The 13,068-nt window shown below is 39.4% G+C and overlaps 1 protein-coding gene across 1 annotated transcript; it reads left to right on the top strand.

Annotated features, from left to right (window-relative positions):
- The first annotated feature begins 6,160 nt into the window (after nucleotides 1–6,160).
- LOC116391911 (solute carrier family 43 member 3) lies at nucleotides 6,161–13,062 on the top strand. The gene is made up of 11 exons (XM_031862908.1): nucleotides 6,161–6,568; nucleotides 6,997–7,270; nucleotides 7,919–8,048; nucleotides 9,632–9,678; nucleotides 9,795–9,871; nucleotides 10,861–10,953; nucleotides 11,041–11,180; nucleotides 11,657–11,760; nucleotides 11,899–12,042; nucleotides 12,234–12,341; nucleotides 12,705–13,062. The coding sequence occupies exons 2-11, from the start codon at nucleotides 7,084–7,086 to the stop codon at nucleotides 12,893–12,895; spliced, it is 1,221 nt and encodes a 406-aa protein (XP_031718768.1). The 5' UTR covers nucleotides 6,161–6,568; nucleotides 6,997–7,083; the 3' UTR covers nucleotides 12,896–13,062.
- The last annotated feature ends 6 nt before the right edge of the window (nucleotides 13,063–13,068 follow it).

The raw sequence follows: 13,068 nt of genomic DNA, 5'->3' as shown, positions 1-13,068 counted from the left end.
CGATTTATCAAAGTAACGTCTGACTTTATTAGAGGGAATACTAATTGTCACAAGGCTGTTAATTGGTCACCAGATGGCGCCAACAGACTGAACAGCCGAGTGTAGTTTTCAATTAATATACCGACTTCAATGTTTTAGCCTATATTCAATGAACTGTGGAAAGGCTGCAGCCTTTAATCTTTTATCTATTCTGAAAAATACGGTTTAAGAAAAGTGATTCATTTAATTTGGTAATACTGAATATAATTTAATTCGTCAGGTTAATTCTCAATTTACACAAATCGGTCTATATGTAAGTTGTTTCCAGCAGCAGAGCAAGAAGGGGCATGTGAACCATGAGGAAGCATTCAGAGACCAGCGGTGACAGACTTTGTACTCCGTCCACCGTGACAGCAGCGGCTGCAGCATGTGGGTCCTCCCCGCCGGGTCTTTACCTCTGAATGTATGGGACAAACGATCTGTGTATGGTGTGGACAACGGGATCACTATAGGAGGGCAGAACATCGCGTAAGTGTACATCCGCCCACGAAAAGATGTCTGACAGCTATTGACTGAATCTAGATCGGTCTCTCTTCTGTGACCGCGTGCACATGCTTGTCTCTTACTTGCAGCTTATTACAGGACTGCCAATGTGAGATACAGTTCAGTGTGGGCAGTAACCGCACAGCATGACCACAGGGCTCTGACACTCGCACTGCACCACGTAGCAAAGCCGATTGTCTGCTGCTTGAAGTATGAGAGACGTGTGAGTGATTGTGCGTTGTTTTTAGCCAGCCAGGTCCTATTAAAAAGATAATCAATTGCATTGTTGAATCTCACTATACAACTTGCATTAACAGCTCGGTCACCCTTTAAATGAACTGTAGCTGAATAACGTGTTGTCTCACACTATACTCACGAGGTGTCTGTGGTTCTTCAGTGAAAAGCAGTAATTCCCTTTTCTTTTCTTTTTCTTTTGACTGCTTAATACAAAACTATTATTTCTTTGTGAACCTCACAAGTTGCATAACTGTGAGCAGCTCAGTTAGAGTGATTTTCTTATCTGAGATCATTCATTTTGAATAATTTTAGAGGCTTGTAAAGTAGTTCACATATTCCTGAAAACACACACAATTCTTACATAACTTAAGATCTCAACTGTTGGGGGTCATAAACATGTGTGGATCTAAAATAGGATTACAGGCCATAAATGTTTTTCTGAATTAATACACTTTAGATATTTAACAGTTTTACAACAAAACGCATGCAGCTGAGCTAAAAGAGTTTTTAAAGTTTGCTTTCCTAAAATAAATACATTTCTAGAGCTCCGACAGCAAACACCTTTGTGTTTGAGTCTAGAGCTTAAAAGAACATTTTATGCATAAATCTCAAATTTTAAGGGCTCGAAATATACTCGGACAACTTGAGCTGCAATATGAACTTGAGGTCGTCATATTTTATACTTCTTTACAAATCCTCTGCAGTCTGTAGCCTCTGATCCTTAGAGCTGACACCTCCCTAGTGACACTCTGCAGGCTGCTTCACTTTGTTTGTTTGAGGGGCTTCTTCCCTTCAGTTGGACTGAAGTCAGGTGACCAATTTACAATTTATCGAATCAACACATTACCCAAAATGGTTTACATATGCACATCATTAATCTATAAGGTTAAGACATTAGCTATTTTTGCGAGTTGTAAGCAACTCCATAGCAAGCTAAGGAATGTTGATATGGTATTTCAACATGTCAAGATCTCCGGAGATGAAGTGGAACACAGACGTCACACCTCCACCTCTGTTGAACTGTATAAGGAGACAACATGCGACTTAATAAGAAGAGTTTTGTAATAAACAATTTGTGAGAAATTCAACCATCCAAGTGTTTACATCCAGAATCAACCTTCAATTGAAATGATTCCTTCATGTCACAGGCCTTGACAGGTACTGCTGTTTCTACTTCAGGGAGAAAGGCGTAGGTTGAGATAACAGCAAGTCAGAGGCTTGTTTGTTTGGTGTCGAGTTCTGCATTTGCAGGTTCTACATGCACACAATATTCACAGTTAAGTGATACAAGTTACATAGAAAAGAACATACTGATAAATTGAGATTGTGTGTGAAGTGGTTTTATGTCTTATTTTTTACCAAATACAAACGTGAACATCCTCTAACAGGAGCGAAGTTGAAAATCAGCAGTTTATCGTCACAGTTAATGTTTCAGGTGAAACCCAATGGACTGCTTGTGGAGTTTGCATGCTCTCCATGTGTTAGCGTTGGTTTTCTCTGAGTTCTCCAGTCTCCTCATGCAGTCCAAAGAGCTGCAGTTTAGGTTAAATGTTGACTCTAAGTTGTTCAATCTCCAGCCCCGGAGACCTTGGGAAGGACAACGGATGGAGGCATGCAAAGTTAGATAAAAATGTTTAGGATTGTCTTCTAAGTCACATGTGAGTTTCATCGTTCTCTTTCACCACAAAAGGTTTTTTTTTTTTTTTACAAAGGAGAAGTAGTGAGAGAGATGAAGAAAAAGAGCCTTGTGGGTTGTCTCTGGCATTTCCTAAATAAAAAAATGAGAGATGATGACATCTGACCATTAACTGTCCTTACAATTGCTGATATTTGCATTTTTCCTGCACTTCTGGTTATATAAATGCACACACACAGATGCACACACTATTGCGTTTAAACCCATGAAGTCCCTCAATGGAATAATGCATTCCCAGGATGCATTTCCACTCCCAAGAAATATGTCCCAAGAAGGCTTTTCATGAAAAGAAATTGTGGGAAGTCTCTGCAAACATAACTAACCAGTATAATTAGATTGTTAAAGATCGATTACCAACAGGCAGATTCCCCAGAACCATCAAGCCTCCAAAATCCTCAAGATCACTGTGTCAATTGGTTTGTAGTGACATGATCCACTGTTACTCTGTGCTTTGGTGCTAAACAACAATAGAAACTGACATGAAAATGTGGCTTCTGCTTTACTACCTGATCTTTAGGATCAAGGGCGTAGGTTTGGTCTCAGCATTGGTAGGGACACAGCCAGCGCCCCCCCCGCCATATAAAATAAACTTAGTTGATATTATGTTGAACAGGCAAACTTTATTAAAATATATTAACATTTGTGTAACTTGGAACTGATTTTAACATAACAACAGTAATAAAACCTTAGTTTAAATACAAAACAGTATTCTGCACCAAATAAATAATAATAATAACAAATAATTACATAAATGAATAAAAAGCGTTCTGCTCAAATGCCAATATGTAGTAACAGTATATTCTATATCCAAAATATATATAAAAAACTTTTCCCAGTTGTGCAGCCAAAAAAGACAAAAAAAATAAAAAATCTATTCTGCAGCACTTAATAGGCTACAAATAAAGTGTTTTCCTCCTTTATGCAATTATTAGTAGTGCTGGGCAACGATTACAATTTTTAATCGCATGGATTTTTTGAGATTAATCTCATTGTTATGGCAAAGTTCAATAATGAATTCAAAAGTAGTGTATTGTGCACTTTTATTTTAAAAGTACTGCTATATGAACAAAAGGGCAATAACATTTGGTTTGTAAACACTTTAAACAAATCAGGTGCTTTTTAACAGCAGTATTCTCTTTACAAAGCAGCAGTTATATCTCTTCACCATCTGTGCTCAGTGTGCTGACTGTATGTGAAACGTTCCACTGCTGTGCAACAGGAATAAAATGTTTCAGCACGTTTCAGCAAAAATGTCTGTCTTGTGTCTTCATGACAGTCAGAGCATGTGAATGCAGCTCTACTGTTCATCAATATAATGCTGTAACTACGAGGTAATTATGGTTACCCAGCGATCAAAGAATAAAGACACTTTACGCACAATTTAGGTGTATTTTCCCTTTAACTCACGAGATGCAGGTAGCATGTTTTATACTTAATGTGAATATAATTCATACTTTGTTGGCATCTTATTCTGAAAACCGGATGTTCGTCTGAAGTAACCGGATGTTGTCTCACGTTAATCTTTCCGCTACCTTTCAAAGTCCTTCGCTCACTCCCGATCTGTGCCGATTGAATGCGTTTACCGTGAATTTCAGCATATAGGTGCACTAACATGTAAGTGTCTGCTGAGTTGACCACGGAGATCTGAGTGTCTGCTGACTTTACTGCAGCAATGTCCAGTAGTCTCCATTCCTCCACCGCTGCCAGTGAGCAACAGACTTTCAAAATTTAAAAAACGCGCTATAAAATAATTGTCGGCGTTAATTAATTAATGCGTTAACGCGATAATAATGCGTTAACTTGCCCAGCACTAATAATAATACGAATGAGTTTGTAAATATATTGTGCAAAAATATTTTTTCTAACAGGCAATTGAAATCAACAAAATATTGGTGGGGACAATTGTGTCTTTCCCAAACTTTGGTCGTGATTAGTCCCTATGGACCCTATGCAAACCTACGCCCTTGATTGGGATCTGTTTGTCAGGTTAGGTAATGTCCCTCTCAAAGAACCTTCAGCTGTTAGTCAGTACACATTTGATCTTGCCAACTTGCTAAACCTGTATGCCTTGTTTGCATGAAGCAATCGCTTCATGCAAATGTTACGTGTCACCATTACACAAAGCATGCAACATTAGATATGACACAACCCACATTACATTTATATAAGATGGGAATTCAGTTCAGCTTTGGCTATCCAAGGCTGCTGCTATTCAATGCACAACAAGCACAGCAAGCACAGCTTTTTGAGTGAGGGAGGCCCGATTTCTGCATTGGGTTGTGTAGGCTACTTTGTTTGAAAGTTCAGCTTGATGGGGCTTCTGTTGTTTAATGTAAGAACATGTAAGCCAGTGCAACAGTACGGCTTTAATGTGTTATTACAGCTTCAAGACCGTAATAGAGGTACATAGGACATTGTGTAATTTGTTGATAAAAGTCAAAAGATTAAACAATGGCAGCATTATCCTTTAAGCTGTAGCAAATCTGCATTGTGATGAGATAGAAGTCATGTGGCTCGCGACCTTTGCTGATGATCTGTGGAGTTGGTATCTGCAGGCTCTATCACACGTACACACATATAGATGTGTAGTTGGTTGATGCCTTCGGTAACACTGGGCCATTGGTTTTAGGAAGTGGGTTCAAGCTTGTTTCCACACATTGTGTATGTAAAAATATCTGTGTCTTGTGATCGGGTGATGATGCTGGTAAAACATACAACTTGGGTCTCATGAGGGGTGTTGTATTTATCATAAGACTTCCAGCAAAGATTTACATCTCCAACCTCAGCTAGTGACGTCTCCCTGGACCTGCTGGAGCCCACTGAAATAAAAACAGCATCAAAGCCAATGAGCCTGGTACATTGTGTTAAGTATCTGGGCCCAATAACGAAGATCATGTAACGGGCAGCCATTAGTGCATTTTGCATCCATCTTCATCAATTAAATCGAAGGTCAAACACTGAAATCAACCATTATCATCAACAGAATGATAATCAATAATAGTCTCTGGAGTCTCAATGGAGTCTGCCTTGGTAGTCTTACATGATTCCTTTGATAATGCCACAGCTGGGTGACTCAGTGGACTTAAGTAACTTGATAACATGCTGACATGCCAATGCCAAATGATCTTGTGTCTTTAATAATTTGTTCTGTTGTTGCTGGTCCTGTGATATCATTGTCATGTTGTTGTTTGTCATTATCAGTGGCAGTAACTCTTTTTGATTTGCGGAATTTGTTCAGAATAATGTCTAGTTAATCATCAAAAGTGCAACATGTCATGTGTGCAACATTTGAATGCAAGACATATTTACCTATGGGGATAATTAAGTAAATTGTATCATATCATACACTGCTAAAAATAAACGTGGCGCAGTGTCTCTTGAATTCGCAAGCTTTTCATGTATTTTCATTATAAAATATATATATATATATATATATATAAATATATATATATATACATCTAAACCACTGCTGTATCGTGTGATTGAATGAAAACCCACATTTGGCTAACCCCCCTTCTAGACCACAGGTGTATCTGACATTCTTTTCACTTGCACATCTCACACAACAGATACGTCTTCATTGTCATCTAGGCAGATGTCTGCACTGGCTTTGTACTGGTGTGCATCTCAGCTCTGTCTCACGGGTGTAACTCACACTCACTCTCACTCTCACGCGTGATTGCATGAAAATACTTCAGAATTGAGAGACTCAGCAAAAATATAATGCTGAGCTGACTTTAAACATAATACATAACTCACAGACTCATTGCATGATTTAAGATAATCAGAATAGGTCATATGGTATAGTTTTTAAAAAAAGGTTCAAAAAGGTTTTTACACTGTTGTGTTACGTTCTACGGACTGATAATATCCATTCAGTGGCAGCTTTCCTGCGGTTTGGCTTGCAGAAGTGTTTATTTTCAGCAGCCACTAGCACCGCAAGAGGAGAGAGATCTTCTCTGCTGCGCAGCAGAGATTAATTGAGCAAGAGAAACACATTTGGGAGGGGGCAGAGGGAGGGAACTGGTGTGATAGAGGAAGGACGAGTTGGCCTTAATGGTGACAGAGGTGTGGTTTGCGAGAATGTTTGAGGAGACCTACAGAGGCTGAACTGTGAGTACTAGAGAGTAGTAAACTGGAGAATAATACATTTTAACAAATGTGCTTTTTGTTTTTTTGTGACTTTACAGGAGCTTACTCTCTTAAGAATCCATGTTTGCACATTTTAATTGATTCCTATTGTTGTTAAAATGGGAGTTTCATGACCTACCTGTAGGTTTCCATCTGAATTCATGCAGAAGTCTGTGTTTTTTTGGAAGATGACTCACTTTATGGCCTGGACTCAAGCACAATATTTTGTGTCTAGATGTTTTAGCGCAATGTCTGACTTGTGCAACTTTAAGATTTTCCATTAAAGGGCTTTTGACATGTCATGCAGGTCATGTTCTTTTTCTATGAAAATGTATTTAAAGGTGCAGAACAGGCTTGTGTCAAATGTATCAAAATTAAATTTCTCACTTTTTATTTCCTTTGTTTGGCAGGTGCAGTGACAGGAGACATCTGTATGTGTCCATTCTGGTGAAAGTTGTTGGTGAATTTCCTGCCTGTGTGTGAGTGTGTGAGGGACCATGCCGGGTCTTGGCAACAGCTTGTCGTTGCGACGCGGCCTCACCTTTGCTACAGGTCTGGTGGAGTGTCTGTGTTTCGCTGGAGCCGTGTTCGGATGGGCTTCGCTTGTTTTTATCCTGAAGACCGAGGGCTACTTCAGCTCTCGATGCGTCAACACCACAGGAGTCAATGCAACGCAGGTCTTAGGTCAGTTTGAAATCCTCACCTCCACTGCTTTTCCTTTTGCCTTGATTAGATAGTACAGCCGAAGATAGACAGGAAAGAGGGAGAGAGGGTGCCCCATCACCTGGATTTCTATAATCATTACAAATCGAAATGTTTTTGTGTGCTCGGCCCTTTGTCACCTGGTTAGCCACTGTGATGGAAAATTTCTATGTTAATCGGGAGAAGAGAGAGTTGTTCACAAATCAATAACAAAGTCTTCAAAAGATTCAAAGTTGTCTTTGTCCATTTATTTGCTTGCAAGGGAAGAGTGCACCACAGATACTCATTCAGCTGTCTGTGGTGTGAGCTTCAACGAGATACAACATTCAACATCCTTTTATACCTACAGAGAGCATACATGACTCCCATGCAGGAGGTGTCTAGTCTGGTCTTATCTGGTTCATGCAGGTAGCTCAACTGTGAGTCGGTTGTGGTTTCTATGTTCTTGTTTTAAACGACCCTTCAGAGAAACAGAGTATGTGAACATGTCTTCGGTTAAGAAACCGTGTCTTTAGGTGCTGACATCTGTGTCTTGCAGAGCCTCTTCTACTTCTCCATTATACCAAGATGTCAGACTATGTTCCTTAAAAAGAATCCATGGTTCTCTCTTTCTCTATGTTTTATGCACAGACTGCAGTGGACAGGACGAACAGTTCTCTCTTGTTTTCACCATCGCCTCCTTCATGAACAATTTCCTGACGCTGCCTAATGGCTTCCTCTTTGACTGGTTTGGTACTACAGTGGCTCGGCTCTTTGGAATGTGAGTCCAACAAAACTTTAATTACTGAAGAGTTACAGGTCATTGGATTTAAAAGATTTCCTGTGTAATTTCTCATCAAAACAGTGACTCGGTAGAGGACTAAAATCCCACCAGTTGGGTAGTTAGAGGAATGAAATGACAAACAGTCAGGTAGTAAAGAACAACAACAAGAGGTTCATCATTAGTGTGATTATTGAGCAACAAGTGTGAGGTGCAGCAAGTACTTTTTCCCTGTAGGTTGCACTTCATGTGTACTGACTGGTGTGATGGTTTAATACGACAGTTTGATTGGATTTTATTTCACTAAGATTCAATGCATCATCTAATTCTGCATCATGATATGTCTATTCTGCCAATGATTGAATTGTTTTAACATGGATTTTGTTTAATTTTGATACTTAAACACCAAGATACCACTTCAAAGAGGATTTTTATTTTCAAAATCTTTGAGGATACTTTTTAAAGCTCTAAGAATCACAGACATTACGTCTGTGTCTGTTTGTCTCTAAGCTGTGCAGACAATAGACACAATTTAGTGTTTCAATGAAGAAACAAAGTTAAATATTCCAATCTCTTTATTTTAGTCAGCAGGCTTTTATATGACACTGACTTTAAGAAAGAAATAAGCTTAAAATCAAGGAACTTGTTTACTAAATAGTTTTTACATTGGGAGTATTTATACCCAAAACAAAAACAAACTGCTACCGGTTACTTTGCTGTAACTTCCAGTTTTGGATTCATCAATGAAACTAAACACAACAAAAAGTCCCTGCAGCCTGATGGTTTTTTAATAAACCAAACATTTCACGAAAGACAGATTCATAATCCCCCTGCATGGCTGTAACTCTCTCTGCCTGTGGTGGCTAAGCTAATACTACAGTGCAAAGAGGCAATTTGCTGTCTGTGGAATTTCCGTCTGAGGGATTTCCAAATATGTTCGTTGCTACAAATAATTAAAATAATAAAGTTGTACTGTAGGAAAGCTGGAAAAGTGAAAGGCCAGAGTAGCTCCCTCGAGGGATGTTACGTAAAGTAGCTGAGGTTTCCAGACAGCAACAAGAATAGAGATGCAGCGTACAGCCCAGAGCCTGACACTTAGCAATGCAGAATGTAGAGAACATGTTTTATGAGAAAACAAAGGGCAATGAAATGGAAAGAGGAAGAGTGAAAGAATATTTAAGAAATAGAAAAGTCAGGACCATAAATCACCGGTGGATGGAGGAATGTTAGAACGAAATATGTTGAGTTTTTTTGTGCAGATGTTCCCACTAAGAAGAAGGCCTCCATACTGCCTCAGAGGGTGGAGGGAAAACAAAAGGCAAAGACAAGACGCAGCAAGTGGAGCTGAGAATAGATCTCTGCTAGAAAGCCAGCCAAACTTCTTCTAACAGCAGAAGAACTTGCTTATTTGTGGCTTTTGACTGAACGTGTATTTAATTTCATTCATTTTAAAACCAATTGTCCCTATCCCAAATTCTTTGTTCTATAACATATTGTGGCTGGTTACTGTGCAGCTCCCAATAAAGCAAAATGAACATCAGACAAATTACCTGAAAACACTGACATTTATTTTTTCCCTCCAGATTTCTGTACACCATGGGTACTTTGATGGTGGCCTTCTCGACTGCAGGTGAAAAATATTTCTCCTTCTCTTTGTTTTGGGGCTTTCTTCAGGAGCCTCACTGTTTAAAAAATAAGAGTAAAGTTGTAACAGCTTTGGATGCTCATTTTTTCCGATGTTTTCAGCTTCATCCAACCTGCTGTTCCCAGCTCTCTCCGTCCTGTCAGCAGGTGGCATCTTGTTTCTAATAACAAACATGCAGGTACTGAAGCAGTCGTTCAGATTAAAAAGATTATTGTCAGTTTTAATCTTAACTCATTTCTTATTTTCTTGATTATTTAATTGATTACTATGTGAAATGTCCGGAAGTTGTGAAAGCTGTCAGTCACAGTTCCACATGGCCCATATTGTAATAGCTGATTTCATCCATACAAGAGTCTGAAAGCCCAAATATTCAATAATAATTATATATAAATACAAATAATTTCATAAAACAGAGAAAAGCGGCACAACTTCAAAGTGGACTGGAGAATTGAACCAAAATTGTTGTTGAAGTTCGACTAATCTTTTAATTGTTTTAGCTCTAATTCACATTGTTGTATCTCCGAATCAGTAGATGGTCGATATTTGCTCTAAATTGTCATTCAAAAATTGCTGCAAGGGAAAGTGAAAAAACTAAATGAAAGCTTGTCCTGTTAGTCCATCAAATTCTTCTGTCTCATTATTTAAAATTTGGTGGTACATCTTTTTATTCATTTGACTTTTTCTGGATGCCTGTTTGCGTGCTCTGTCAGTGGAGTATCACCTAAAGTAGAAAATGATCAAAAACAACTAACTCTAAATTGTACTGTGACCCATTTGTAAGGAGAGACTGAGAAACGCAGTTGTAAAATATTTTTTTCAAAGAGACAGAGGTTTGATGTTCAACATCGTAGTGTCTGTCTACTCACTAAATCACAAAAAAAGTCACTAAACAAGAACACAAACAAAAAAGTCTGCCCTCAGTGAACTTTTGTTGGCTGCAGGGCTTTTTCTCAGACTCAGATCATGTTGAAAAAATTACAAAGCTCTAAAACGCTCTGAAACGATTTAAAACCAAATCCTCATGTTCAAACAAGTAATTCAACACAGCAAGAGCACATTTTATGCCGATTGACAGAAGAGTAGATGCACCAAAGCAAAGGAAGCCCCGGATATGTAGACACTTAAATGCAACATCTGTTGAAATTAATTTAAATGTCTCTCCTTAAGGTAGGAAACCTGTTTGGCTCACATCGCTCCACCATCATCACTCTCTATAACGGGGCTTTCGACTCTTCGTCAGCTCTCTTCCTTGTCATCAAGGTGAGAAACATTCACACACACATTTACAATTAAATATATTTATCCCATCTAATAATGTAACGATGATCTTGACATCTTCTCCTGCAGCTGTTACACGAGTCTGGCGTCTCTCTCCGCTCCTCTTTCCTCTTCCTGTCCGCCTGCAGCATCATTCACCTCCTCAGGACTTTCTTCCTGATGCCCAGACACCACATTCCCTACCCGCTGCCTGATGACTACACATACGGGTACAAAACCACATAATCACACACGCACACACACACACACACACACACACACAGCTATCAACACCTCACACAGGCCTCAGGAATGCATGAAGTGAATAAAGTTAATAAGGAAGTTTAGCCGCTGTTGATTTTTAACGTGCCATATCACTTTGTCGTCAATGTGTACGCCCGGGTATCTGCTCCTTTTACAAAAAAAACAGCATTATTTCAGCATTATTAAAAAAGCTAATGATAAATACATTCAGTTGCAAATATTTAAAGGCAAATAAACAACTGATTCTAACAAAGTTGCTTGCAATGTTTTTTTTATTTTTTTCAATCTTAGCAGTACAGTTTATTTTTACATCAGAAATACCACATTCCATGGAAATATCCTTCATATGCTGTTATGTGATTGTAGCGGGTAAATTAAAGTAAGATTTCCCACAATGCTCTCAGACTGTGGCTTACCCACTGTAACCTTTGACCTTTGTCAGGATGACCTGTGGTAAATCAAAGACTCTGAGCTTAGAGACAAACGGTAACGCACCGACAGCGACGGAGGAACTGCACCTCAACAAGAACGTCACTGTGCAACAAGGTCTGTTTACTTTACTGTGACATGGATTGATACATAGTAATACGTAACTGAATAAAATAATCATACAATCTATTTCTCTTCATCTTTGTCGTTTCCTCGTCTTCATCAATCTCTGTGGTCTCCCCTCGTCTCTCTCAGAGAAGAGTTTCCGTGAGTGTTTGATGTCCAGGTTCTTCGTGTTGCAGCTGCTTTGGTTATCGATTATGCAGCTCAGACATTACCTCTTCATCGGCACCCTCAACCCCATGCTGCAGCGGCTGACGGCGGGGGAGCCGTCACTGGGTAAACACACTACATCATGTCTGCCTGTCTTAGCAAAGATAGACGTTTGTGCAAACTTTCTTTATTAGGTCCATGAATACTTACCAGTTAACCTGTAAAGGACGTGACTGAAGTAATATAGAAATAGTAATAGAACTGTTGTTGAGTCTTTTGTCTCTAAGCATCTTGTCCTTGCTTGTGTGTCCCTGCAGTGAGCCAGTACATCAATGCCTTTGCTATAACGCAGCTGTGTGGTGTGCTGTGTGCTCCCTGGAACGGCCTCATCATGGACAGACATAAGGGCAAACCTCGTGCTGCAGGTAACATACTAATACTAAAAACGTCTAGTAATGAATCCAACAGGCCACAGCCATGGCAGACCTACTATCAGTGTGTCCCAGGTGTGCTCTCAGGGCCCAGCATGTCAGTGGGCTCTTGCATGTCTAAAGAGATGATAAATATTAATTGAAAAAGTCCCATTAATGACTGTGGTGGATAAACAGCAGTCCAAGGACCTTGGACACCAACCTAATATTCCTTTTAAGGAAGTTATACGAACAAAATTGGACAAAAACTAGACATATTACTTAAAATTACTTATTTCTCAGGTTTGCTTTTTCATCATAATTGTTTCTCTGTGGAGGAACAGATGTGTTTTCATTTGTTCTTGTGTCTGTTTGTAGGAGAGAGTGAACAGGAAGCAGACCTGCGGGCCTCGGTGCTTTCTCTCTTCCTGACGGCGCTCCAGTGTCTGCTGTTTTCAATTTGTGCCTCCATCCCGTACCTGCCGCTTCAGTATTTAACCTTCATCCTGCAGGTGCTCAACCGCTCCTTCCTCTACGGCGGCAACGCAGCCTTCATCAGTGTGGCGTGAGAACAAAACACACAAATACACACAGCACACACGTCTTTTAGGGACTACACTTCAGTATTCTTGTATCTGCCTACAATGACATCGTAACATGTTTTATTATTTGTGTGTGTGTGTGTGTGTGTGTGTGTGTGTGTAGTTTCCCATCATGCCACTTTGGGAAGCTGTATGGTCTG

This window comes from Anarrhichthys ocellatus, unplaced genomic scaffold, assembly GCF_004355925.1.
Source record: "Anarrhichthys ocellatus isolate YVR2014 unplaced genomic scaffold, GSC_Weel_1.0 scaffold27, whole genome shotgun sequence".
Lineage (NCBI taxonomy): Eukaryota > Metazoa > Chordata > Actinopteri > Perciformes > Anarhichadidae > Anarrhichthys > Anarrhichthys ocellatus.
The sequence above is the reverse complement of the archived record's forward strand: the minus strand, read 5'-3'. Positions and strand labels throughout refer to the sequence as shown.

Coding starts and splice junctions, on each gene's coding strand:
- LOC116391911 (XM_031862908.1), top strand. CDS start 7,084: ATGCCGGGTCTTGGCAACAGCTTGTCGTTGCGACGCGGCCTCACCTTT. Junction 9,679..9,794: donor GGTGGCCTTCTCGACTGCAG/GTGAAAAATATT, acceptor CGATGTTTTCAG/CTTCATCCAACCTGCTGTTC. Junction 12,342..12,704: donor GGGCAAACCTCGTGCTGCAG/GTAACATACTAA, acceptor GTCTGTTTGTAG/GAGAGAGTGAACAGGAAGCA.